General features: G+C 32.6%; 4 protein-coding genes across 7 annotated transcripts; 1 reads left to right on the plus strand and 3 right to left on the minus strand.

Moving 5' to 3' along the window:
• Positions 1-346: 346 nt before the first annotated feature.
• On the plus strand, positions 347-4,557 carry LOC111307802 (eukaryotic translation initiation factor 3 subunit H). The gene is made up of 11 exons (XM_022906044.2): positions 347-579; positions 676-792; positions 896-999; positions 1,563-1,629; positions 2,092-2,225; positions 2,307-2,355; positions 2,742-2,813; positions 2,915-3,016; positions 3,113-3,180; positions 3,557-3,709; positions 4,273-4,557. Exons 1-11 carry the CDS (start codon positions 490-492, stop codon positions 4,328-4,330), a joined length of 1,014 nt encoding a protein of 337 aa, XP_022761779.2. The 5' UTR covers positions 347-489; the 3' UTR covers positions 4,331-4,557.
• Positions 4,558-5,520: 963 nt separating this feature from the next.
• Positions 5,521-8,998, minus strand: LOC111307803 (Leucine-rich receptor-like protein kinase family protein). 2 transcript variants are annotated; one of them, XM_089751289.1, is made up of 4 exons: positions 8,926-8,998; positions 8,480-8,824; positions 7,242-8,376; positions 5,521-7,130 (listed from the first exon to the last, which is right to left on the minus strand). In XM_089751289.1, exons 3-4 carry the CDS (start codon positions 8,348-8,350, stop codon positions 5,654-5,656), a joined length of 2,586 nt encoding a protein of 861 aa, XP_089607415.1. In that variant the 5' UTR covers positions 8,351-8,376; positions 8,480-8,824; positions 8,926-8,998; the 3' UTR covers positions 5,521-5,653. The 2 variants fall into 2 exon arrangements, with proteins under 2 accessions (XP_089607415.1, XP_022761781.2); XM_022906046.2 differs by having other exon boundaries at positions 7,242-8,824.
• A 3,609-nt stretch (positions 8,999-12,607) lies between these two features.
• Positions 12,608-19,657, minus strand: LOC111307804 (putative WD repeat-containing protein C2A9.03). 3 transcript variants are annotated; one of them, XM_022906047.2, is made up of 10 exons: positions 19,621-19,657; positions 18,908-19,031; positions 18,633-18,800; positions 18,452-18,538; positions 16,435-16,569; positions 16,190-16,300; positions 14,340-14,431; positions 14,149-14,254; positions 13,744-13,830; positions 12,608-13,230 (listed from the first exon to the last, which is right to left on the minus strand). In XM_022906047.2, the coding sequence occupies exons 2-10, from the start codon at positions 19,022-19,024 to the stop codon at positions 12,817-12,819; spliced, it is 1,317 nt and encodes a 438-aa protein (XP_022761782.2). In that variant the 5' UTR covers positions 19,025-19,031; positions 19,621-19,657; the 3' UTR covers positions 12,608-12,816. The 3 variants fall into 3 exon arrangements, with proteins under 3 accessions (XP_022761782.2, XP_022761784.2, XP_089607433.1); XM_022906049.2 differs by having other exon boundaries at positions 19,231-19,657; XM_089751307.1 differs by lacking the exons at positions 14,149-14,254; positions 14,340-14,431.
• Positions 19,658-21,067: 1,410 nt separating this feature from the next.
• Positions 21,068-23,210, minus strand: EMB1692 (Ubiquitin carboxyl-terminal hydrolase family protein). The gene has a single exon (XM_022906052.2). It carries the CDS (start codon positions 22,820-22,822, stop codon positions 21,308-21,310), a length of 1,515 nt encoding a protein of 504 aa, XP_022761787.2. The 5' UTR covers positions 22,823-23,210; the 3' UTR covers positions 21,068-21,307.
• Between the last annotated feature and the right edge of the window lie 565 nt (positions 23,211-23,775).

Below are 23,775 nucleotides of genomic sequence, written 5' to 3' on the forward strand. Positions count from 1 at the left end.
ATAAAAATAGTAACAAACCAAGTTTTATTCAAAGAGTAAGCTATAATTCATCCATACTTTGTTGCGTTAATTTTTTTTATTTATTATTTTTTTATTTCATTTAAAAGGTAAATAAAAATTTCAACCCTCGAATAAATGTCAATCAATTAATAAAAAATATATAAAAATATTTAATTTTATATTATTATTTCAAATGAATAAATAAATAAATTTTCGTTCAAAAACCATCACCCGTTTAAATTTGACCTGATCCAATCCAATAACAGGTTGAAGTCAAAGCCTAAATTTAATCCAAACAGCAATAGCCCAATACTATACATATCCCAATCCGAATCAATGAAGAAGAGAAAAAGAATTATTTAAAAAAAAGAAAAGAAGAGAAAGCGGAGCAAAACCTAGGGCTTCTCTTCTCTTCTCTTAGCTTCTCTTGTTTTCTCTTCAGTTGTTTGCTACCAGAGCTTCTCGTCGGCGATAACCGAAAAATCAACAATGGCGAACTCAATGGCAAGGTCGTTCCTTCAGGTTGCAGCAACGGAAGAGGTTGCTTCTCCTCTCCGAGTTGTCCAGATCGAAGGGCTGGTATTCCTTCGTTTCTTCTTCTAATTTTTTTGCTAATTTTGTTTGAATTTCTATTTTCTTGTCAATTAAATTTATTCTATACATTTTGAAAATTAGGTGATATTAAAAATAATCAAACACTGCAAGGAGTTTTCACCGGCACTGGTTACTGGCCAGCTTCTTGGATTAGATGTTGGTAGTGTCCTTGAAGTTACTAACTGTTTCCCGTTCCCGGTAATTTGGCCAATCTCCTTTTACTTTCTTTTTAATTTTGTTTTTTGTTTTTGTTTTCTGTGTTTTGAATTAGAATGTTTCATGTTTTAAATATTGGAGGCAGGTTCGTGAGGAAGAGGAGGAGATTGAAGCTGATGGAGCTAATTATCAGCTTGAGATGATGAGATGTCTTAGAGAGGTTAATGTTGATAACAACACTGTTGGATGGTAATGTCTGTCTTTTATGTTTTACAAATTTAACATTTTTTTCTTTGGTTTCGTTTGATTGTTACTTTGTAACTTGATTTTTTTGGTTCATTAAAAGCTGCTGAAAGATGTAGAAGTAAGGAGTAAAAGATAAACTCATATTTGATTGAAAAAATGCGAAACATCCCGAAATAATTGTTCTCTTTAATAGTAAGATCACGCACTTTGCAGCTGTTCATGAAAACCTTTTTTTCTTAATTTTTTATTTCTCTAAACATTTGCATTTGTGTGCCTTTTGCTTCTAAAAGAAAAACACGACATCAAGCTGAGCCTAACATTTTGTAGTAGTTGATGGATGTTTTATTAGATACTTATAGAGTTAGCAACCACAATCCTGTTTATGACTTTAAGTTATTAACAATACTAGTTCATTTAATAATTAATTGTGATACCATTATTGTAGTATGTTAAGTATCTTAATAGTTATGTTTTTCAAGTAATTTGTACCTTAATTTATGGTAAATTATGCACACTTCTACCTTTTTATGTTTCCTGCAGTGATCTTTGCCATGCATATTTTTCAGGTACCAATCAACAATTTTGGGTTCATATCAGACGGTCGAGTTGATTGAGACCTTCATGAATTATCAGGTACTGAACTTAAGGGCACTGGTTCACCTTTGTTTTATTTTGTTGCAATATGAAGATTGCTGCAAATCTCTGCTTCAGATTTATGCGTCTTCCTTCGCTGCTTCTATTGACTTGGCATGAGCACCACAGCTAGAACTAAAGACATGACAGTGGCTATTAAAGAGAACATATGCCCTGCTTTAACCTGAACAGCTGTAAAGGAAACATCCTTGCCTTTGTTTGGTGTCAGTTTTTTTTGAAACTCCTGAATATAAATGTTTGCTTGATAATGAACATGATGTTTCTCTTCAATCTGAGAATAAAAAACTAAAAATAATAATACAATCAAATAGAAGCTCTATGGCCATTTGTTTGAACTTAAAATTTTGTGTTGCTTTCCATTTAAATTCACTTGTCAAACTTTATTTTGTTGTTTTATTTATTAAAGTATTTATTTATCTGCCTAATTGTTATTCCATGCAGGATAATATTAGGAGGTGTGTGTGCATTATCTATGATCCTTCAAGGTCAAATCAAGGTGTCTTGGCTCTTAAGGCTTTGAAGCTATCTGATTCTTTTATGGAACTTTACCGGGCTAATAACTTTAGCGGAGAGAAGTATGGTTTCTCCTTACTGTCAAAAATTATGAATATGAATTTTGTATTATCCCATATTGATGGTCTCTTTTGCTGTTATAGGTTGAGGGAGAAAAACTTGTCATGGGTAGATATTTTTGAGGAAATTCCTGTAAGTTCTAAGGCTTCCACTGTTTTCTGTTTTGATGAACTAATGTAATCTATCATAGAGGCCGCATTATCCTTGGCTGTCATTTTGTATGATATAACTATTAGTCTATTGGTATTTTTCATCTTGCTGATCGAAGTTCAAACAAGTGAAGTGTCCTGGTAATTACTTTGCATATAATTAGCAAAGTGTCCTGACAATTGAATGTACGAGCTTGTAGCTTGGACTGGCCTTATGTGTACTGAAGTTTGTGTTGTTACATTTTTTATAAAGATTTCAGTCTAGTGTATTTGCAAATGAAACAAACATGGTTCCTGTTGTACTGAAAAAGAAGGAAAAAACATGGTTCCCACTTTCATGTTAATGTTGGTGCTGTTTATGTATGACAGATCAAAGTCTCAAATTCTGCCCTTATCAGTGCGTTTATGACTGAGCTGGAATCTGATACACCAGTCACACAGGTGAAATATAAGATGTTCGTTAAATAAAATTTAGTAGTACCATGGTCAAAGACTGTATTTGTGAAGTTTTCCTTCCTTCTAACTGTAATTTTCTATTTTAGTGTGATTATGACCGACTGCAATTGTCAACAAATCCATATATGGAGAGGAATATGGAATTTTTGATTGAATGCATGGATGATTTGTCAATGGAACAACAGAAGGTTTGTTTTTTCCTTTCTCTGATAATTACACTGCTGTCATTAGCTGTTATTTTATGTCTAACATAAATTTCTTTTTTTTTCCTCCCAATTTTGCAGTTTCAATTTTACAATAGGAGCCTGTCACGTCAACAAGCCCAGCAACAGGCATGGCTTCAGAAAAGGAGGTAGAATGCTTGAGCTATCCATGTTATTCAAACAAATTCCTTCTGCTAACCTTATAAGTGAGTTCCCTTGCCAGAGAGGGAAACAGAACAACAAAGTTGTAAGATAAAAAATGAAAAGAAAATAAAATAAAAGAAATTGTTTTCTAGTGTATGATGACTTTGAAATTTCTGGGGCACAAAGTTTTCAAGCAGATTTCGTTGAAGGTTGCTCTTCTTTCTTTAGGATTTCGAGCTGCCACTTCTCTGTTCTTTTTTGGATAGAGTGGATTTTGTTTTATCAAAAGGCTTTATAGTTTATATTGTGTTTTTATTTTCTTAATTCACCTAATTTATGTAATGTATGGTTGAGCATGTATGTTCTGTTTTATATCTGTAGGGTTGAGAACATGGCACGAAAAACTGCCGGAGAGGAGCCTTTGCCTGAGGAAGATCCCTCAAATCCCATATTTAAGCCAATCCCTGAGCCGTCACGGTTGGAGAGCTTTCTCATAACAAATCAAATCGCTAATTACTGCAACCAAATCAACGGGTATGTTGTCTTTTTTTTTTTTAATCTCATTTTTTTCAGGATAGCCTGACATCTCAAGTTCTGCTTTTCAACCTATTTCTCTGTTTTTTGTTTCACTTGTTTCTTCCTTTTAGACTTTCACTAATGCTTTAGCATAATATAATCCTAATGGATGCTCCCCTTTGGCTTGATTTCCCACAACCAATCTCTTTGTAATGCATTATTTATTTGTTGTCCTTGTTGTTTATATCACGTGATTGCATTATCATTTGTCTTCTGCAACTATGTTGACTGTTATAACCGTATTACTGATAATTGCTACTTCACACTGTTAAAAATTTCAGACCTGAAAATAAAATGACAACAATTGTCCCGAAATCTAATTTCTTTGGGAGCAAAATAATATGAAGTAGTGTAATCTAATCTATTTTTTTTCAAAAAGTAAAGAAAAAAGAAAGAAAATGACAGAAGGTTTTACTTTTGTTTTCATGTACAAGTGGTTAAATTATTCAGTTATTTTTTTGTCTCAAACGATCATTGGCATGACATTCTGAAATTTTGTCATGGTTAAATAATTTTTACAGGGTTGCTGGGCAGAGCTTCAACAGATTATATTTAATGAAGTCCTTGCACGATAAGTGATGTGAAACTTCAAACTTGTAATGTTTGTTGTCTGCATTTTTGCTGTTATAGGTGTATTATCTGGAGTAGTATTACAAGAGAAATCAATGCTGTGAAACATGTTTTACAATCAAAGCTAAAATTTTTGCAATGTCTGAATAGAATGATACTTTTATGGGTACTGGTTTGCTGTAATTCCAACCATTTGCGGATGAACAATTATAATGTTGGCTTTTTTTTTTTCTTTAGATTCTTTTTTCAATTTAGGAAATTTTTTATTTACTTCACCCTTTGCCTTGAAAACAACTTCTATATAGATGTTCCCTCGGCTTGAATGCTCATGGATTGGCCGGAATAGACTAGAAAAGCATCATAATTATCAACAGCTATAGCTCAATCTATCAAGCTTAAAATGTGCTCATATTAAATATGGCATTTGTATATTCGGCTTGTGTTTATTGTCATACAAGAAAGTTATCGTAATATAATTTGTGTTTACATATTAAATGTGAAACATAAATTTTTTCAATTTTTGTTAAATTATACAGTTTTTATTTAAATTTTAAATTACATCATTTTTGTTTTTTTTTTTTTATGTTACTGTTATGTGTTTAAAATTATTGAATATAGATAAAATCATTTATTGCACGAAGGGTGAATCATTATATTTAAATTTTGTAAACTTTTTAAAATAATGGATTTGATTGAAATTTATTACTGTGTTAAAATAATGGATTTGATGAAAATTTATTATTTGTGTTAGCTAAATATTGTGAATTTTTTATTTTTATTAAAAATAAATAAAATTGAAAGTATATTGATCAAATGGAAGTAAATTTGATATCGGGTCATAGTATTGTGGTAACTTTCACATAAGAATGATTATTTGTCAAAATTAATCTATTAAAGTAGTAATATAAATATATTTTTATTAACTGTGAAAAATAATTAATGATTTTAAAATGTCTCAAAATTTTTCATGATAATTTTTACAAGTAATTGATTAATAAAAAGAAAATTCGGGCCTCTATTTAATATATTCTTCAAATTTGTAAATGAATGTTTGATGTAGCCCAAAAAATCACTTCCAAGAGGTGATGGTTAAAAAGTTTAGATTTAAATTTTAGTGTTTATAATTTTTTTTATCTTAGATTACGGCATTGTATTTGAGGAATGCTATTAAAGAACAATACATATAGAGATAAAGAAAATGCAGAATTCCAACAACTGATGGAAGAAATGTTGCTAATTTAGTAGAAAAGAGCAAGAATTAAAGAAATGGTTTTTGACAAGTGAGGAAATGTGTTGGTGGAAAAAGCGAAGAAAAGTCACATAGTTTAGTTCTTAGAATATTTCCATTCTCTGTGGAACTGGGGTCTTGATAACTTGCAGTATTTGCACCACTTCCGCCATGGAAGGCCTGCTGGATGGTATCTGAGAGGTGCACACCAGAGCCAATTTCAGCACCGGCAACACTTCATCTTCTGGATAATCACCCATACTCAGATCAACACAATCCAAAACATTCCCTTTCTCCAGCAAAACTCGTACATGGTCGCTTAGTATCACGACATTATCCTCCCCATATTCCACTGGCCTTCTTCCTGTCACAAGCTCCAAGATCAGCACCCCAAAACCATATATATCGCATTTCTCATTGACCCTTAAGCTCTGACATGCCAGCTCTGGTGCTACATATCCTACCGCACTCTGAAACCTGTTGCTGATCACATGCTTTTCAAGCTTCATCAGAAGCCTTGCCAATCCAAAATCTGATATCTTTGGATTGTAGTTCTCATCAAGCAGGATGTTGCTTGGTTTTATATTGTAGTGAATTATTGGTGGCCTGAAGGAATGATGCAAGTGGGCAAGTCCCTTAGCTGTTCCAAGAATAATTTTGAACCTGTTGGACCAAGAAAGTGGTGGGACAGAGCCTACTCTTTCATGGAGCTTTGTTTGCAAGTTGCCATTAGTTGCATACGCTGTTACCAGAAGCTTAGACTGAGAAGTCCAATAGTATCCTTCTAGTGATATCAAATTTGGATGCCTTGCTTTTCCCAAAACTCGAACTTCTCGATCAAAGTCATCTGGATATTGGATTATGTTTGATGTCACAAGCTTTTTGATCGCCACAATTCTTCCTTGAGCACCCAATGGGACCTTGTAAACGGTTCCGAAGACTCCTCCACCGATCTCAGCGGCTTTGTTAATGAGGACTTCAGGATTGCAAATCCCATCCGGTGATATCTTTGAATCAAACAGAATGAGCTTGCCTGTGGGCAGACTTCCTGATCTCGAAGAACTTGAGCACATGCTTTCCATTGCAGTCTCCACAAATGCAAGTCTTCTTCGAGCAGAAACATTTAAGAGGCTTATAATTATCACCCCAGATACAATCAGAATAGCTGCTGAAATTGCAACAATGGCAGAAACACTAAGGAACATATGATGATGGAATCTTGTGAGATTTGACGATTCATTTCTTTGCCTATGACCACCCATTTGGCTGTTGTAGGCATCTGGATCAAGAACCAAAGGTTTTGGGACGTTCATCTTACATGGTCCTTTCAACAAAGGTGAACAAATTCCCAAATTTTCCTGCAAAGCACTTTGGTCCAAGCTTGGAAATATACCTCCTAACGGAAGCCTGCCTATAAGTTGGTTGTATGATATATTTACAGCTAGAAGATTTTCCAACATTCCAAGCTCTTGGGGTATTTCTCCACTTAGCTCATTGAACTCCAGTTTGAGAATCTTAAGCTTGCTCAATTTCGAAATGGATTTGGGGATGGAACTGCTTAGATTGTTGTGAGACAAGCTCCTACAAACAAGATGTTTCATATAATATTAGTCCAAGAAAGCATGAATTAGATACCATAATATATATGAGAAATTACAAAGATAAAAGGAAAAATGGATTAATGACACTTACAGCAAGTAGAGAGATGAACAATTCCCAATCTCATCTGGAATTGACCCTGTCAATGAATTTCCGTCCAATTGAAGAATAGCCAAACTTCCAGATTCACATATATCCCCTGGAACAGCACCGTATAAGGTATTGTTTCGAAGATCTAACACGGTTAGGTTCTGAAATAACCCAAGCTCTGGTGGTATCCTTGACTGAAGATTGTTCCATGATAAATTCAAGTACCTCATGTTGGCAAAAAGACCCATTTCTGCAGGAATATTTCCTTGGAGGCTGTTTCTAGAGAGATCTAAGTCTTGAAGAGATTCAAACAGTCTACTTGAACCTCGTGGAATTGAGCCTGTTAACCCATTATTGGAAAAATCCATCTCTTCCAATCCCAGGTCAAATAAACCAGCTGGTATGCTACCATTGAATCCATTATCCCTTAAGTGGATAGTTGATAACTGGAAGCAGTAAGCTAGTGATGTTGGTATATTTCCAGTAAGCCTATTATTTGACAGGCTCAAATATTTTAGTGCTTTCAGGTTACCAATTGATGATGGCAAGCTTCCTGTTAGACTGTTGCTTGAGAAATCCAGGTATGCCAAGTTGCTTATGTTACCAATCCATAAAGGAAAATCGCCTGTGAACATATTATTTGATAAACTGATGAAAGACAAGGAATTCAGCCTCTGGAGAGAATCTGGAAGTGGTCCAGTGAAAAGATTATAGCTCAAATCGATTGTGTTTAGATGTGGGCATAGTCCAATATCTAGAGGCATTGGTCCTGAGAAGCCATTACCCTGTAACAGGAGCTGTTTCAAATTATGCAGGGCTATTACCCCCTCTGGAACAGTCCCAGAAAATGCATTATGGGATAGATCCAAAGTTCGAAGCCGCCGCATAGACCAAATCCCAGAAGCAAAATCTAGGTTACCAGAAAAATGGTTTTTGGAGAGATCAAGGGTGTTCAAATAGGAGCATCTAGCCAGTGTGCTAGGCAATTGCCCTTCAAGTGAATTCGAAGCTAAAGAAAGATGTCGAAGTGATGAGCGAGTTTGAAAGAGATCATCAGGGATTGAACCAGAGAGAGAATTCCCAGAAAGATCGAGAAATCTAATTGAATTCATGGTGTCAAAAGAGCTTGGAATACGCCCTGAAAGACTATTATGACTGAGATTAAGCCTTTCAAGACTGCCAATAAGACCAAGGTCTGTACTAATAGTACCACTAAACTTGTTATGAGAAAGTGATAGTACCTTCAAATACTGCAACTTTTGAAGCCCTTTACCAATCTTTCCTGATAACCCCAAACCATCGAGAGAAACCTCGGAAACTCGACCATTGACAGGATTGCATTGTATGAATCTCCATGAACATGGCGAGTTATCATCTTCATTCCATGAGTCAAGATAAGAAGACGGGTCTTTGATATCTGATTTGAAGACTATGAGGCCAAGAATATCATCATTAAGTTGAATAGAAGCATCATCATTTCCCATGCAACCATGAAAAACAGCCATGGAAAGAAGCAAGCAAATCACCAGCTGAAGAAATCTCATTATCCCCATTCTTCTCATTTCTGTATGAACCATGGAAAGAAGCTAGCAATGGCAAGAGTTAAGAGTCAAGACCATGAAAGCATCAAATCCTGCATAGTTTTTCTAAAGAAATACAGTACTGTCAGTGATATTACGGTACTCACGAGAGAGTATTGAGATATGGGGTCTGTCAATCTCTGGTAGTGGCAGTCCTTGTTTAGAAAAGCAGCTAAAACCAAGATAGGAAAACGAGAAAACGGTGAATTAAAGGGCAGCAGAAGAAAAGTGAAAACAGAATATGAATAGGAAAGAGAATGTTCAAGTGTGACTGTTTCTCAAGTGATGAGACAAAGAAAACCATTGGTCCAACATGGCAATTTGCTGACATATCCCAACGCATATCAAAGCCTTATCTTTTGTCAGAGAAGCTTAATCCCTTCTCTTCCCTTGTTCGCAGTGACCGAACCTGTCGCTTCTTTTGTGCCTGTTTCATACCCTCTACTTAGGGGTGTAAATGATACATTAGTACTCGCAAGCTACTCGGGTTCGATTCGAAAAAAACTCGAATTCGGTTCGATTATTGTCGAGTCGAGCTCGAGCTCGAGTAGCTCGACTTATCGATCGAGCCGAATTCGAGTATTCTTATATCTGACTCGAGTAGCTCGCGAGCCTAATCGAGCTTTTATATTTAAATATATTTTTATTTTTTTTAATTAAAAAAATATTTCGAATCCGAGTTCGAGTTCGAGTTCGAGCATGAATAATCGAACTCTTGTCGAGTATACAAATCGAACTTATTTTTACATATTAATCGAGCTTAATCGAGCGAATTCGAGTAGCTCGAATTCGATCACGAATCGAGCTCGAGCTTGAAAAATAAAACTCGATCGAGCTCGAGCCGAGTATCGAGCCCCGAGTTGTGAGTCGAGCTCGAGCTCGAGCTTCTCACTACTCGGCTCGGCTCGGCTCGTTTACAGCCCTACCTCTACTCTCGTGTGTTCGCTTTCCGTTTCTGAATTGTCAATTTTTTTTACTATTTACATGTTACTCTTTCCACACAATATTTTCTGGGAACCACTGAAATAATGGGAACCATATAAATTTGTTAGATATGGAAGAATCTTCGGTGGAAAATGACTTGTTTTGACGTCATCCTGAAAATTTTGGTAAAAAACATACGTGGAGACTCAAATTTAATTTTTTTTTATTTTTTATTATAAAAAAGTTATAATTTAGGGATAAATAAAAAAAAAAAGTTTACCTAAACCATGTGGTAATTGGGAGGATATATAATGCTATGATTTATGTGCATCACCATTTTCCTCCACTCATTTAATAGTTACCATCAAATTTCAAGTTGCTGTCAAATTTTAAAATGGACAAATTTTCAAGATACTCAACTTTATTCATAGATATATATAAATAAAATTTTATTCACCGACTAGGGTTTAGTCCGATTAATAAAAAGATGAGTTGTCTTTTGTTTTTTTTTATCAATTAGGGTTTGATTCTTGTAATAAGCATTTCAAGAACAAAATCATGAAGTTGATAAAATAAATAAATTTAGTCAAAGTTCAAACATACCTTTGATTGCATTATATATATAAAAAATATCATCTTTATTTTATAAACGTTTTTTTTTCTTTTTTACTCTCATGCATAAAGTAAATTTTTTAGAATAAAATTTCGAATGTATTAAACCGACAAAAATTTTAAATTTGTGAAAATTTTAAAATTTTATTGAACGACATGTACTAATATATGTAATTCCGACATGGTATCATGCAATGAGAATAATTGCAGAAACATCCTGTAATGATTTTTGTGTCACTGGAATTAACATGGTCGGTGATGTTTTTTATATTTACAAAAAACACTTCATTAATAAAACAGAAGCGTTAACAAAGGTACGGAATCTAATCAAACGATTAGATTATCATCATAATCAAACGATTCTCGACATTATGACATAATTAATTTTTTTTATTAAAAATTAAATAAATTTTTATAATTTTGAAACAAAACATTATTGGCATGAAAAATCAAATTAAAACCCAGAAACATATTAAAATTTTGATTTTATAAGGTAAAATGTCAAGTTAACATAGTAATAGTTAGAGTTTAAGTTAAGATATAAAGCTATATATTCAAATATTATGTTCAAATTCAATCAAATTTTAATTTTAAATAAAATTTAAATTCAAAAGAAGATGAATTAAATTATAAAAAGATTTAAGCTTTAATTATCTCAATTTAAATACATTTGTTTGAATTAAGTATTTGAATTCAATTCATTTTAAAATGTTCGATCAACTTAATCGAGTTTTATTTTTCAATAATAAAACGATCGAGCATTGGTATGATTTTAAATTGAATTCAAGAAACATTTGCAAGTAGCCTTGATTTGCTGAAGCCTAAACATTGTATATAATACTAGTGCTAATTTTAGAATTTAAACTTGTAATCTTGAAGATCAAATTTTGAACTCTAACCGTTGAGTAATAGTAAATAATTTTGTCATGTAGTAACTAAAATAAAATAAAAGAAGGGAAAAATTCGATTTGAAGCAGACAAAAAAAAATGGAAGGTTGCCGGGGTCCAAAGTAACGTGACCAATGTTCACAAGATCCAAGCTATGGTCACGGGAAGCCTTAGGCCACATTTTTTTTCTACCGATGCGGTGTGGGCAATTGGGTCCCAACCTTTTTCCTACACTTCTTGCTGTCTCCCTTTATTTGTTCTCTTTTGGCCTCTCACCATTTGCTTTGCAATTCCAATCATTTTCTGGCCTTCTCCTTGGCTTTGATTTTATTCATTTTTTTGGGTATTGAAATTACATTCAGAAGTGTGACCACTTGGTACTTGGTAGTGTTAAAACAAAAAAAAAAAAAAAAAAACCCATAAATTTGTCTCTTGTTGGACCATTCATATTAACCCTACTTCACATACTCAAACATTTTCCATAGTTTCAACTATAAAATTATATAAACAAAAATTTTACTAATTGTTATTTTGAAATCATCCACATGTATGAATGTTTTGATTTATCGAATCTATATATTTATATAATAATTTTTCATAAATTTAATCACGTAAAATCATTTTAACACATTAAACTTAATTACGACATTAAATATTTGTTTTTCTATAACATTTAATTTTTTTTTTAATTTTTTGTTGTTGGATGAATCCATTAATCTTCGATACCATTAAACGTGTTTGAATCATTTGGCGCGACTTAGCTATCATGTGGCTTCCTTAGGCAGGTGAGGTTTTGCAAGTTGAGGTACGAACCCTTTTTATTTTTTGTATTCTTAGGCTTATAATCCAAAAATTGCAATCAATCCAAAAACAACACACCTGGGAGTACGCATAAGAAATCAAAGACTAATTGGATTCTACTTGGAGAAATCAAATCCACTCACGGGCGAAATCTTGATGTCACAACCAATAATGTAAGGCTTGAGAGATTAATCAAATCAAATCAAAGAAAGAAAAACGGGGTCTATCGGTCTAATCCTAGGGTTTCTGTTCAATTCATGCACCAAACGAAATCAATAAATACAAGACGACATTTCTTTGGTCAATCCAGTGAGATTTGTATCCAACTATCCCTATTAATCTTAGACTATTCTCCTTTTTTCTCTAACCTCTTTCAGTTATTATTATTATTATAACCTTTTCAATATCTTACCAATCTTAATCCATTCCATTTTTATCTCTAATTTCTTTAATTATTTTAAATTGAATCTTGATATGGTGGGTTTTTCCAGGCTTCATATGGTGGGTTGAGCTTATTTTCATCATTTAAAACAGAAAGTACATGTTAAAGAAGATAGTTTAAGATAGATTAATGTTGCAAGACATTTCATTTAGAGGATGATATTGTAGTGTACATGCTCCTACCAAAGTTGTAACAGAAGATGCACTTATTGTACTGTCATGTTTTATCTTCACTCAAATCAGCCTACATAGCAAAAGAAAATACAAAAGAGGGTGCAAAAACTACAACAGCACGCAGCACACTCCCGTTTAAAGAGGAATCATTGACACAATCACAAGTAAGAATCTAAGTAGCCATAAGTGTGTCTTTTGTTATACTGCAGCAAACTAGCATAAGTCCTATCCCATACTCCTATATACAGAGATTCATCATCTGGACTCAGAGATACACCTGAAATCTCACCGAAGAAGTCGATCTCTTGTCTTTTCTGGTAATCGGCCCTTGTACTATACACATGAACAAAATCTGCTGGTTCTGCAACTACCATGAATTGACCATCAGATGAAAAGCGGATTGATCGTACAGAACCCAAGTTTCCCTTGAGAGTTGCAACTGGAGATGAGAGGTTTCTTATATCCCACACTCGACAAGTCTTGTCCTGATTTCCTGTGGCAAGTATGCGTCCATCTGGGTGCCACGCCGATGCAAAGGAGTAATCTAGATGACCTACCATGGTGGCTACAGTCTACGACCACAGAAAATGTGATTCAGTTGCCGTAAAACTAAATAATTCTTATGTTTACACTAGATATGTTGCACACTTTCTAATATGATATTCTTGACCATCTACACAAATCATTGGTTTCAAATTGGATCAAGATAGCAGTAAACAAAGCATATGTTATGATGCTTGCGCATATGTTATGATGCTTGCACCTGTTTTTGAGAAGGATTCAAAGGCACATATGAAATAAATGACCATTACTAACGTCATAAATATTGAAGTCGACAAGTGACACACTTATGGAAGAGAAGCAGGTTAAAACAGACATGCACATGCACTAAGCCCAAAGTATGTCTATTGCTGTAATAGTAATCTATTGCTCTTCATCATAGGCTCGCCATTTCGACTCTTTCTCCACATTTAAATGTTCTATCTCCCTAATTTGAATCCACAACTTATTATGGAGAAACCTTACTGTTGCACCAAGGCTCACACATGCAGTTTCCATATCCTAATAGAAAATTTACATTTTACCTTTCCATTTTGTGAATCCACAAGCAACCCATCCAAGTGATCTCCAACAACAGTAATAAGCCTTCGATCAGGGCTGACTGACGTATGCTGCATCAAAATAAACAAGTTTAGTCATGTGATTTATAAATCATGGTAATCCGTAAATATTTTATGGATGATTTAGGTTTGCTTTTTCTTTTTATGAAGCAACAATCTCTATTGCCTTCGAAATGCATACCCATAAGTCAAATTCACCATTCTCTCCATTATGTGAAGATTTCATTTACTTCGAATGACCATAAAGCTACTGTTAGACCATTGCTTCTCTTTAAAACATATGTGGATATACCACAGAACATGATGGGTTTAAGAAAGAACAACTAAATTAAGAATGTAGGCATCATAACAGCAATTAGAAGGGCTTACATTTACTGGCCAAGGGAAACGGAAATGATTTAAAAGTTGATATCGCTCTGTATCATATTCTCTCACACTACAGTCATTATTGGAGGCAATAAAATTAATTCCACCCCTGCAAAACACCTTCAAAATTCAATCTATATTTTATTCAAAACACTTTTCCCAGTCAAACAGTAAATCAGAAATTATTATGCTACCTCACGCTGTCATATATCTCAATAGCATTTGTAATTGCATTATCATCATAGGTTGTCCGGGTACAAAAGGTTACTCCTTTTCTATCCAAGTGCTGCAGAAAAAGGAAAAATGAAATTGTATAATATCAATACAAGAAACAGTCAAAGCAAACCAAGTATGCCAAAAATACATTTGTGAAAAACCAGAATATGAAGAACCAACAAGTAAATAAATAATAGAAAGAGAACTGACAGAAATTATGCAGGCTCTAAAGCATGAGAATCCATCTCACTCTTTCTAGAAACATGCCAGCATTTCAATTTCTAGATTTTTTTAGAATTAAATTTCTTGAATTCTATCAGAATTCAAAATCACAATTAAAGAATAATCTCATCTGTAAAAGAAATTTTAATGGTTACTAGTAATGCAATACATCCCAGGGAGTTGTATGGTAAGAAGATGGGGATGCAGTACTTGTAATATTTTAGTAAATGGTACATTTTAAAGCATCTCATGATACAGAAAGGGGTTGGATTGGTGGGTTGTCATTTTAAATCATGGTAAATTTTAAAGCATTATTATTTTGATAAGTTTAACATCATGCTAATATAATGTGTGGGAAAACACTTATTTACAGCTAGTTGTAATTTTGTAATCTATATATTTATATTTGCATATTTAGAATTAAGTATTTGTATCCCTAGAATTAAGGACAGATAATCCCTCAATTATAAGATCAATTTTAGGAAGATTTAGTTTCCTAGTTTACCCACTACTTAGTTGTACATAATCCTCAAGTGTTTGTATAATTCTTTATGAGTAGTTTTTCAATATACATTCAATTTTACTCTTAGTTTTCCACAACAGTTTTATTTCTTAGTTTTTCCACATAATGAATATACCTTCAGTGAATAATTTTCAACTGAATTATTTCTTCAAATTTTATATCCTAGAAAATGATGGCACTTGGTATTACATTAAACCTGGACTCGAAGAAATTATCTCAGATCAATGAATAATGAAATAAACTAATAGCCCCATTTCTCTCTCTCTCTCTCTCTCTCTCGCGCACACACACACACACAGCCTCTTATCCCCATCACAACATTGAAAAGTTCCTAAAAAGCAGATAGTTGACCACAAACACTCTCTCCACATATTTCCTGATTCACACCATAATACCCATCATTATTCCAGCTATATACCACCTCTCTCTCTCTCTCTCTCTCTCTCTCTCTCAAACACACAAACACTGCCTCTCCAACCCATTGCAACCATGAAAAGTTCCTAAAAGGAAGATAGCTAATTACTCAAATCTCTCCCCAGTAATACCTTATTCACACCATAACACCCACAACTATTCCAATTATATATCATCACTCTCCCTTTCCCTCTCGCTCCCCCCCACCCCACCAAAAAAAAAAAAAAAAAAAAAAAAAAGATAGTTGACCATACACACTTTCCCAATTTAGTAAACAACTGTTCAAATGTTTATGATTTCTTATACAAGTTTGCAAGATGATTACGACTCAATCCATGAACAATATACAGTTCATATAAGAATAATTACATATAATAAGTCATCACCTAAGTGATAGAAGATTAGATGATTACTAAATGGAATTCAAATTTGTTTGAGTATACACACAAATGGTAAGGGTTTCATAGTCACCTCAAACAATGTTGCTAGTTTGATTCAGAGAAAGAAGGAGAGAAAAGTGGCTGGGGGTAATTCTGATTCTATCCCCAAAGAATAGCCAATGACTTAAAAACCAACCAGCAATAAAAAAAATTAGTATTTCCATCTTTCAGCAGATCAAAAGAAATCAATATTAGCAAAAATAGGAAAAGGTTGAAAATATTAACTTACCTTAAAAGTAAGCTCTCCCTGGAAGCCTCCTGCAACCATAATATTGTCCTTGACTGCAAGCGTGCTTATTTGAGTTTCTGTAAAACCTTCTAATAAACTTCCAGGATGTTTCTAGTTACAGGGCAATAGAAGTTAGCAGATAAAAGCAGAACATACCTACTACAATTACTAACTATCCCCCAAATCACTCAGGCTGATAAGTAAAAGATAAGAAGCAATAAGGCTAATAAGTAGAACTGTAATACCTCGGTAGGTGCCACGTGCCCAGAAAAATTAAGGATCTCAGACAGATTGCATGACAATGATGACCAATGCATAACTGAAGAATTTGACATAAGATAAACATCATGCTTTGAAGTAGCCCAAACCAAGTTTCTGAGCTGCAAATTCATTCCACAACAGGTTATTTAAGCTCAAGTAACAAGTGTGTAGATACACTTTCTATAAAAAATACAAATCCGATGAATACTTTTCCAAACTAAAGACACCAAATATATATAACACAATAATGAGATTCTGTTACTGAAATTTCAATATACAGAAAAAATGTGTATTTTTCCCAAATAATGTGGTGTAACAAACCTTCAGAAACAGAATATAGCGCAATAGACACTTATCCACACTAGAGATACCAGAAATATTTCATACCACAATAACGGCATTCTATTGCTGAAATTTAAGTGTGCAGGAAAAATGAGCTCCCACCTTTTTCTCTATTGGGAAATTTTCTCTCTATGATACAAGAGTCTTAAAAAGGATATGGGGTCAGCAATGTGATGTAATATGGTTTGAAGGATAGTTTTTACCGATATTTGAGAGATTAAGACAATCAAGCAAAATGATATATCAAATGAAGGGTATTGGTCCTTAGTGTCACCTGAAACTTCAAAGCAACCAAACAGAAACAGAAATGACATCTGAAATCATTTCAGAATAAAGTTGTGGGGTAATAAAGTTTTTATTGTAAATGTAGGATTATGGTTTAAAAGTGTTAATGTATATACCAATGAACAACCATGCGAACAGCAAGAAATTAGTATTCTGGACAAAATGTTGGTAGTTAATTGTCAATCATTCCCATGGAGTGTGAAAAGTACTTCTAGTAGTGATTGTACAACTTAGATGGGACTATAATTGCAATTGCAGATGATATATATATATATATATATAGATATATAATATATATATAGATATATAATATATATGTAGTCTTCATATCAGTGTCCTTATACATCACACCTATTGTTGAATGTGGACACAACTACATAAAAGAATATAATAGCAGGAAAACTATAATTGATTGATTAGTAGAAAGTGAGCGAGCATATTAACAGTCTTCAATATTCTAGTTGAATAAGAATTTAAATCTTGAACTTAAACAGTAAAACTCGTACCAACTGCTAGCAAGATTGAAACACTATTTGACAAACCTAAAATGCCTCTTAATTCAGGATCACTAAATAAGCTTTACAACTTACTAGGATAGAGAAAGATGCAAATTTAAAAATCAATTCCAACAACTAAAGGCATTATGATATGTCAATATTAGCAAATTTAAACTTATCCCTCAATCAGAAAAGCAAAGCTTAAAACTTAAATAGAATCATCATTTGGAAGTTTGAACACTATTAAGAACAGAAACATGCGTACATGCATCTACATAAGTGTGTAAGCAGACTAATAAACGAACACACCCCCCCCCCCCCCCACCAACTAAGCCTTCAATGTTTTGGCTACAAGAATCCTTTAAATAAACAATGTATGGACAAGGAAATGTATATATGGGACTTCTGATAACAGTATTTTTTAAATATTCCACTTTGTCTACTGAATTTCAATAATCATAGCACATATTAAACTTCTAAGCCAAATCTAGGTGTTCTTATTGCAGAACTACTACAAAGTACAATGACAAAAGTAGTGTGGGTGTACAGGAGGAAGGAAAAAGACACCTAAAAGTTGATGAAACGAACACCTATGCACAAGCACACACAGACATGAAGTTGCAGGTTCAAAAGCATAACTATCACCAATCAAATCCATACATGAGAAATAACACTAATGAATAACAAATTCAATACCAAAGAAGGAAATCAAGTATCTTTACAATTGCCGGTGCATACAACTGAACCAAGCAATGTAATGAGAAAGGTAGTCATTAAATGATCAAATACATTAAAGCTATATCATTATCAACATCTTCAAAAAGCAACTATAAAATGAGAATAAAAAAAGAAATAAAACACTCTATGACTAACAAACCTGAAAATGGAGGATTGTAGGCTTAACCAATCTAGCGTTGTGGAAGAATTCATAGTAGTTCCCACCCTTTTCCATCTGTTTGCATTCCTGAAACAACAAATACCAATTACCATGAAGATTAACATGCTATTCTCTTTAAGATAAACCAGTTCATTTAGAGATGGTAGGAGAAGAAACAAACCTTATCAACAGCTTCACCGGAGGACGGGATATTCTCATAATTCTTATATTGTTCAAGCCTTGTCAATCTATATTTTTCCCTAGTTATGTTCAATCTTTCCCACGGAATCCCCTGTATGTCCTTTCCCTTCCGAGCTTGTGCAGAAGATGTATCAGTCACCTTGGTCAGCTGCTCAAATTATAAGTTGAAAGTGATGAATTCCATCATTCAATTATAAAATGAATTAAAAGTAACAAAAAATATATAATTAAAAAAAAAAAAAAGGAGAAACAAACCATGTCATATTCATCAGCATCCATGTCTCCACCAGCTCGATCGTAGTTATCTTCATCCATGTCATCAACGAAATCTTCAGCCATGTAATAGAAATTCTCTACTTGCTGGTAGGACATGCTATATCTGCATTCAACAACAAAATCACCCAATTATTACTACTATCTTTCTTTTCCTACATTTTCTTTTATACAAAAATGAAAATAAAAATTATTTTTGAAACCCTAAAGATTAAATATGCCAATTGGAGCCAAATGTTATTCCTATAATTCATAGAAAGACACTTACTTCCAAACAAACCAAAAACAAGTAAAATATTACCTACCTTTCTTTTCCTTTTATTAAAACGCAAAAAAAAAAAAAAAAAAAAAAAAAAAAAAAACAAGTTAAATCCCTAAAAAGAAATGGATTTGGAGCTAAAGGGTATTCCTAGAATTGACAAAAGAAACTCATTTTCAAACAAACCGACCTAACCAAAAAAAAAAAACCCAAAATATGATAAAATCATATCTAACATAAAATTCAACATAAAAAACAATAATTAAAAAAAAAAACCCAAAATCCTTAAAACCCATAAACAAAGAGGAATATTTATGCAAATATTTCTATTTTCTAACACTAAAAAATTAAAAAATTAAAAAAAAAAAAAGCAGAACACAAAAATTGAATTATCTCCAAGAAAACAAAAAAGGAAAGGAGAGATGGGTATTCTTACATGAAATTTCGTCTGGTTTTTGGAGGCTTTGGCCTTTGGGTGATTTGTTGATTTATTCTATTTATATATAAATTTAGATTAAAATGGAAAGGAGTGTGGATTTCATTTTTAATTTTTTATTTGTACGTAGAGATAATAATGAAAAGAGTTTTTGGGGTTACGGTATTGTCGGCGAAAACCGTCTTTTAATCGATGGCCTATCGCGCACGCAAACACTGAAAGCACCCTGTTTTTGTGTGTGTGTGGTTTCTTTTTTCTTTTTCTTTTTTTATACTTTTTATTTTTATTATTAAACTAGGATAACTAAAAAGGAATTTTATTTATGAAATAGTTTTTGATATATTATTAAAATAATTTTTTAATTTTACAAATAAAATTAATAAATTAATAAATTTTTATTTTAAAAATTTTTAAATATATTTTAAAAAATACATCATGTTATTAATTTTATTTGTAAAATTTAAAAATTTTGTTGATAATGAATAAAATAATTTATTTTTATTTATTTATTTTACCATGAATTATCAATAATTAAAAAGGTCTCAGTTGATCATCTTGATGTTAAAATTTAAGATCTTAACTTAATAATTTTGAATTTAGATATATTTTTACAAAATCATAATTTAATAGAAATATAATTATTGAAATTTTAATTTTTTATTTATTTAATATTACTTTTAAAAATAATTATCAAAATTAATTAAATTAAATTTAAAATAATAAAACAAAATGTACTACAAATACTTAGCAGGGGACGAAGAGAAGGAGAACAAAAAAAATGGAGGAGAAATTAGGGAAAAAAAAGGGGAAAAGCATAGATGGGAGAAGAGGATGGGGCCTACGTGAGAGGGGATGGTAGTGGGAGAAAAGAAACAACCTAAAATCACATATTAAAAAATATTATTATTTTTTATATTAACCATTCATGCGGTCCCTCTTTTTATTTTTATTTTTTATTTTATAAAAATTTATTTTTATATATCAATTATGAAAAAGTTTAAATCACATGCCAACCAATCAAATAAGAGGAGGAATTCTCTTTTTTTTTTTTTTTTTTAATCACCCATGATTCATTAAACTTAAACAATACTTGAAAGTTACCCTAATCACATTATAAAAAAATTTAAAATAGATTTAAAGAATTAATAAATATTAGTAAAATCTAATATTTTTAATATGTTATTTTGTTATATTTTTAAATTTTTAAATTTTAACACATGTAACATTTTTTTCTATGATTAAGTTGCAAATATAAAAAAAAAAAAAAGGTTTTTCTATGTTCATAAATCTCATTTCTTTTTCCATTCTAAAATTTAAACCAAAATTAAATATTAAAAGTTAGTGTTTGGGATGTTCAATTAAGATTGCTTCTTGCTTTTATTGTATTCTTTTTTTTTTTTTTTTTTGAGAAATGTTCCATTGTATCTCTATTGTGAAATTGGAAATGTCTAAAAAAAAAGATTTTATTAATTCCATTCACCTCTTTCTTTTTGGCTAGCCATATAGTTTGTCTATGTGCTGAAAATAACAACAGTAATTTGTCCAAAGTATGTCAGCACTAATTGGACAGCTCAACTTTCTTATCTGCAATAATCTTTTCTAGAAATATTGAATCAACTTTTGATTATGGCCAAAGCATAAAAATGAAATTGTAATTTACATTTTATTTTCACACAAACATTTATCATTACCAAGGTTCTAAATCTCCACCATCATCACCAAGATTCTTATTGTAAGCAGAGGGAACATTAGCAGTCCAAAACCCTGCATTTCCTCCATTAGCATACAACTGATGACTCTCATTATCATCATCATTAGAATCATAATCAAGGTCTGAATCTTCGGAATTAAACAAATTCTCGAATCCATCATCATAATCACCATATTCAATATTATCATTGTTATCGTAGTCACCAACAATGGCACCATCATAATAATCAGCATCTTCAACCTTATCGTTGTTATGGCAGTCACCAACAATGGCACCGTTAATTCTAGCTTTTCTCCTCTCACGTCTTATCCTTTTTCCTTCTGCAACTAAAGCCATCAGTTTATTTCTTATCACTATACTTTCATCTTTCTCTAAAAGTACACCATTGTCATCAAACCCCTCTACTAAGAAAACAGAATCCCTCAACCCTTTCAAACTCACATAGAACAACTCCGGGTGTCTCACAATCATTGCCCTCAACTTATTTGGTAGCCCAAACTCTTTCCTGAAATGTGTCAAGTGGTCTATTAATGTCCTCTTCTCAACCATCATCCCCAACACCTCTCTCACCACTCCACAGGCTCTTTTCTCAGCCTCCACGGATGACTTTGCAAAGTCTTCCAAAGACGTATTATAGGGACAAACATCAGGCAATTCATTAAACTTCATCAAAAAGTCACGGTGACGTCTCTTTAAATTCAACCCTTTCCGAAGTGTCAGTTGCTTAAACTTCAAAGGCCTATCTACAATCAACTCACAATTCTTTAGAGGAGACTTTAACGGAACAGCCAACTCAGGATCCCAATTCACAAGCTCAAGTGCCCGACCATACGAGGTATCTACAGTCTTAAACTTATCGGGATGATCATTACAAAGACGGGACCTAAAATTCGGAGATAACCCAAGATGTGGACCAAGGTGAACAAGCTTAGACAAAAGAAGCCGGCGATGAGAAGAAAGCATGAGAAGTTTCTGTAACTTGTTTGCCAAGAAACCCGACATAGCTGACTTAAGATTCAATTCTTGCATAGCAAGAGATTGAGCAGCCGGGGTTAAACGAACACAAAGTTGGTATCCTGATTTCGTAGCGTTAAGAGGAGTAGGCGGCATGGGGATAGTAAAGAGCTCGAAAATCGTGGGGTAACGATATATCATCGAGAGAATGGAACGGGGCTTGTGGATAGAAAGGTAAGCACGGCATTTGGAGAGAATATGGATTGGAATGAAGTGTTTTGGTTTGGAAAGTAACAAAGTTTTCAGCTTTTGGATGAAACGGATTTTGTTTTGTTTTACTACATGTCTGTCTAGTGAAGGACTACGAACAACTTTGATAGAAGAACATGAAACTGAAATTGATAAATTTTGGGGCTTATGACAAATGTTTTGAAAGCGTTTTTTCGTTTTTCTAAGGGTAATGGAAGATGGGCTTGATGATGGAAGAAAGTTGGAGCTGAGGAAATTGTCGCTGTGGCAAGCGACAGAGAGCAACATGGTCGATCTATAAACTTTATCAGGATGCTGCTGCTGGTAAGTTGAAGTAAAGGCTATTGCAGAACAAGTGAAACTCGTTCAGCCATAAAATCAAACATGTTATGAGCACAATCGTTGGCTCGTAGAGGAAATCTTAAACAGAAATATTCTATCAGACAATATGGTAAATCAACACTGGGGAAAAGAAAGTGAAAGCAAATTAGAACAAGATGACATGAAAATGGTTCAGCTCTGAGAAAGGTTGTAAGAGGAAAACAAAAGAAAAACAAAAGAAAGTGAAAAGTGGGTACTGGAAGGCAAACTCGGAAGTAGGAAAGCTACTTGGTTTTAGGCGCTTTGGGTAATTATTCCAAAGTGTAATGAGGGAAACATAATGAAAAGTTGGTCATTAAAAAAGTAAAATTGAAGCGTAGGTGTATTGATAGACATATTTGTAGGCAAGGGAGTTCATTAGTATCCTTTTCTCCTTTCTTTTGATTTTTTCCCTTCCAATATAATAATTTTGAATTAAATAATTTAAAATTGAATTAATTGAATTATATTATATTATTTTTATTTATCTTATCGAATTTATTAATTTCAAAATTTTAATGGACTAAACTAATTCTATTAATTTGGCCAATTTTTGAATTAATCAAATAACAAATAAATTTAAGTTGAATTAAATTTTAAGTTTTAAATTTTAAATTTTAAATTTCTTATATCTGAAATAAATTAAATAAAATTATTTAACAAAATATTAAATTAAAAACTCTAACAACTTATCAAATAAAATAATAAATTTCATGTATTTTTAATTTTACATATAAATTCTGTTATATTTTGATTAATTTTATTTTCAAATCAATTTAATAAAAAATAAAAAAAATTTAAAAATTATTTTCGATAACCAATCAAATTTAATTCAATAATTGATCAATTTGCTAAATTTTGAACACTTGTATTTAAATAAA

The sequence above is a fragment of the Durio zibethinus genome, chromosome 22 (assembly GCF_047325235.1).
Source record: "Durio zibethinus cultivar Kanyao isolate XHJ-2024 chromosome 22, ASM4732523v1, whole genome shotgun sequence".
Taxonomy (NCBI): Eukaryota; Viridiplantae; Streptophyta; class Magnoliopsida; order Malvales; family Malvaceae; genus Durio; species Durio zibethinus.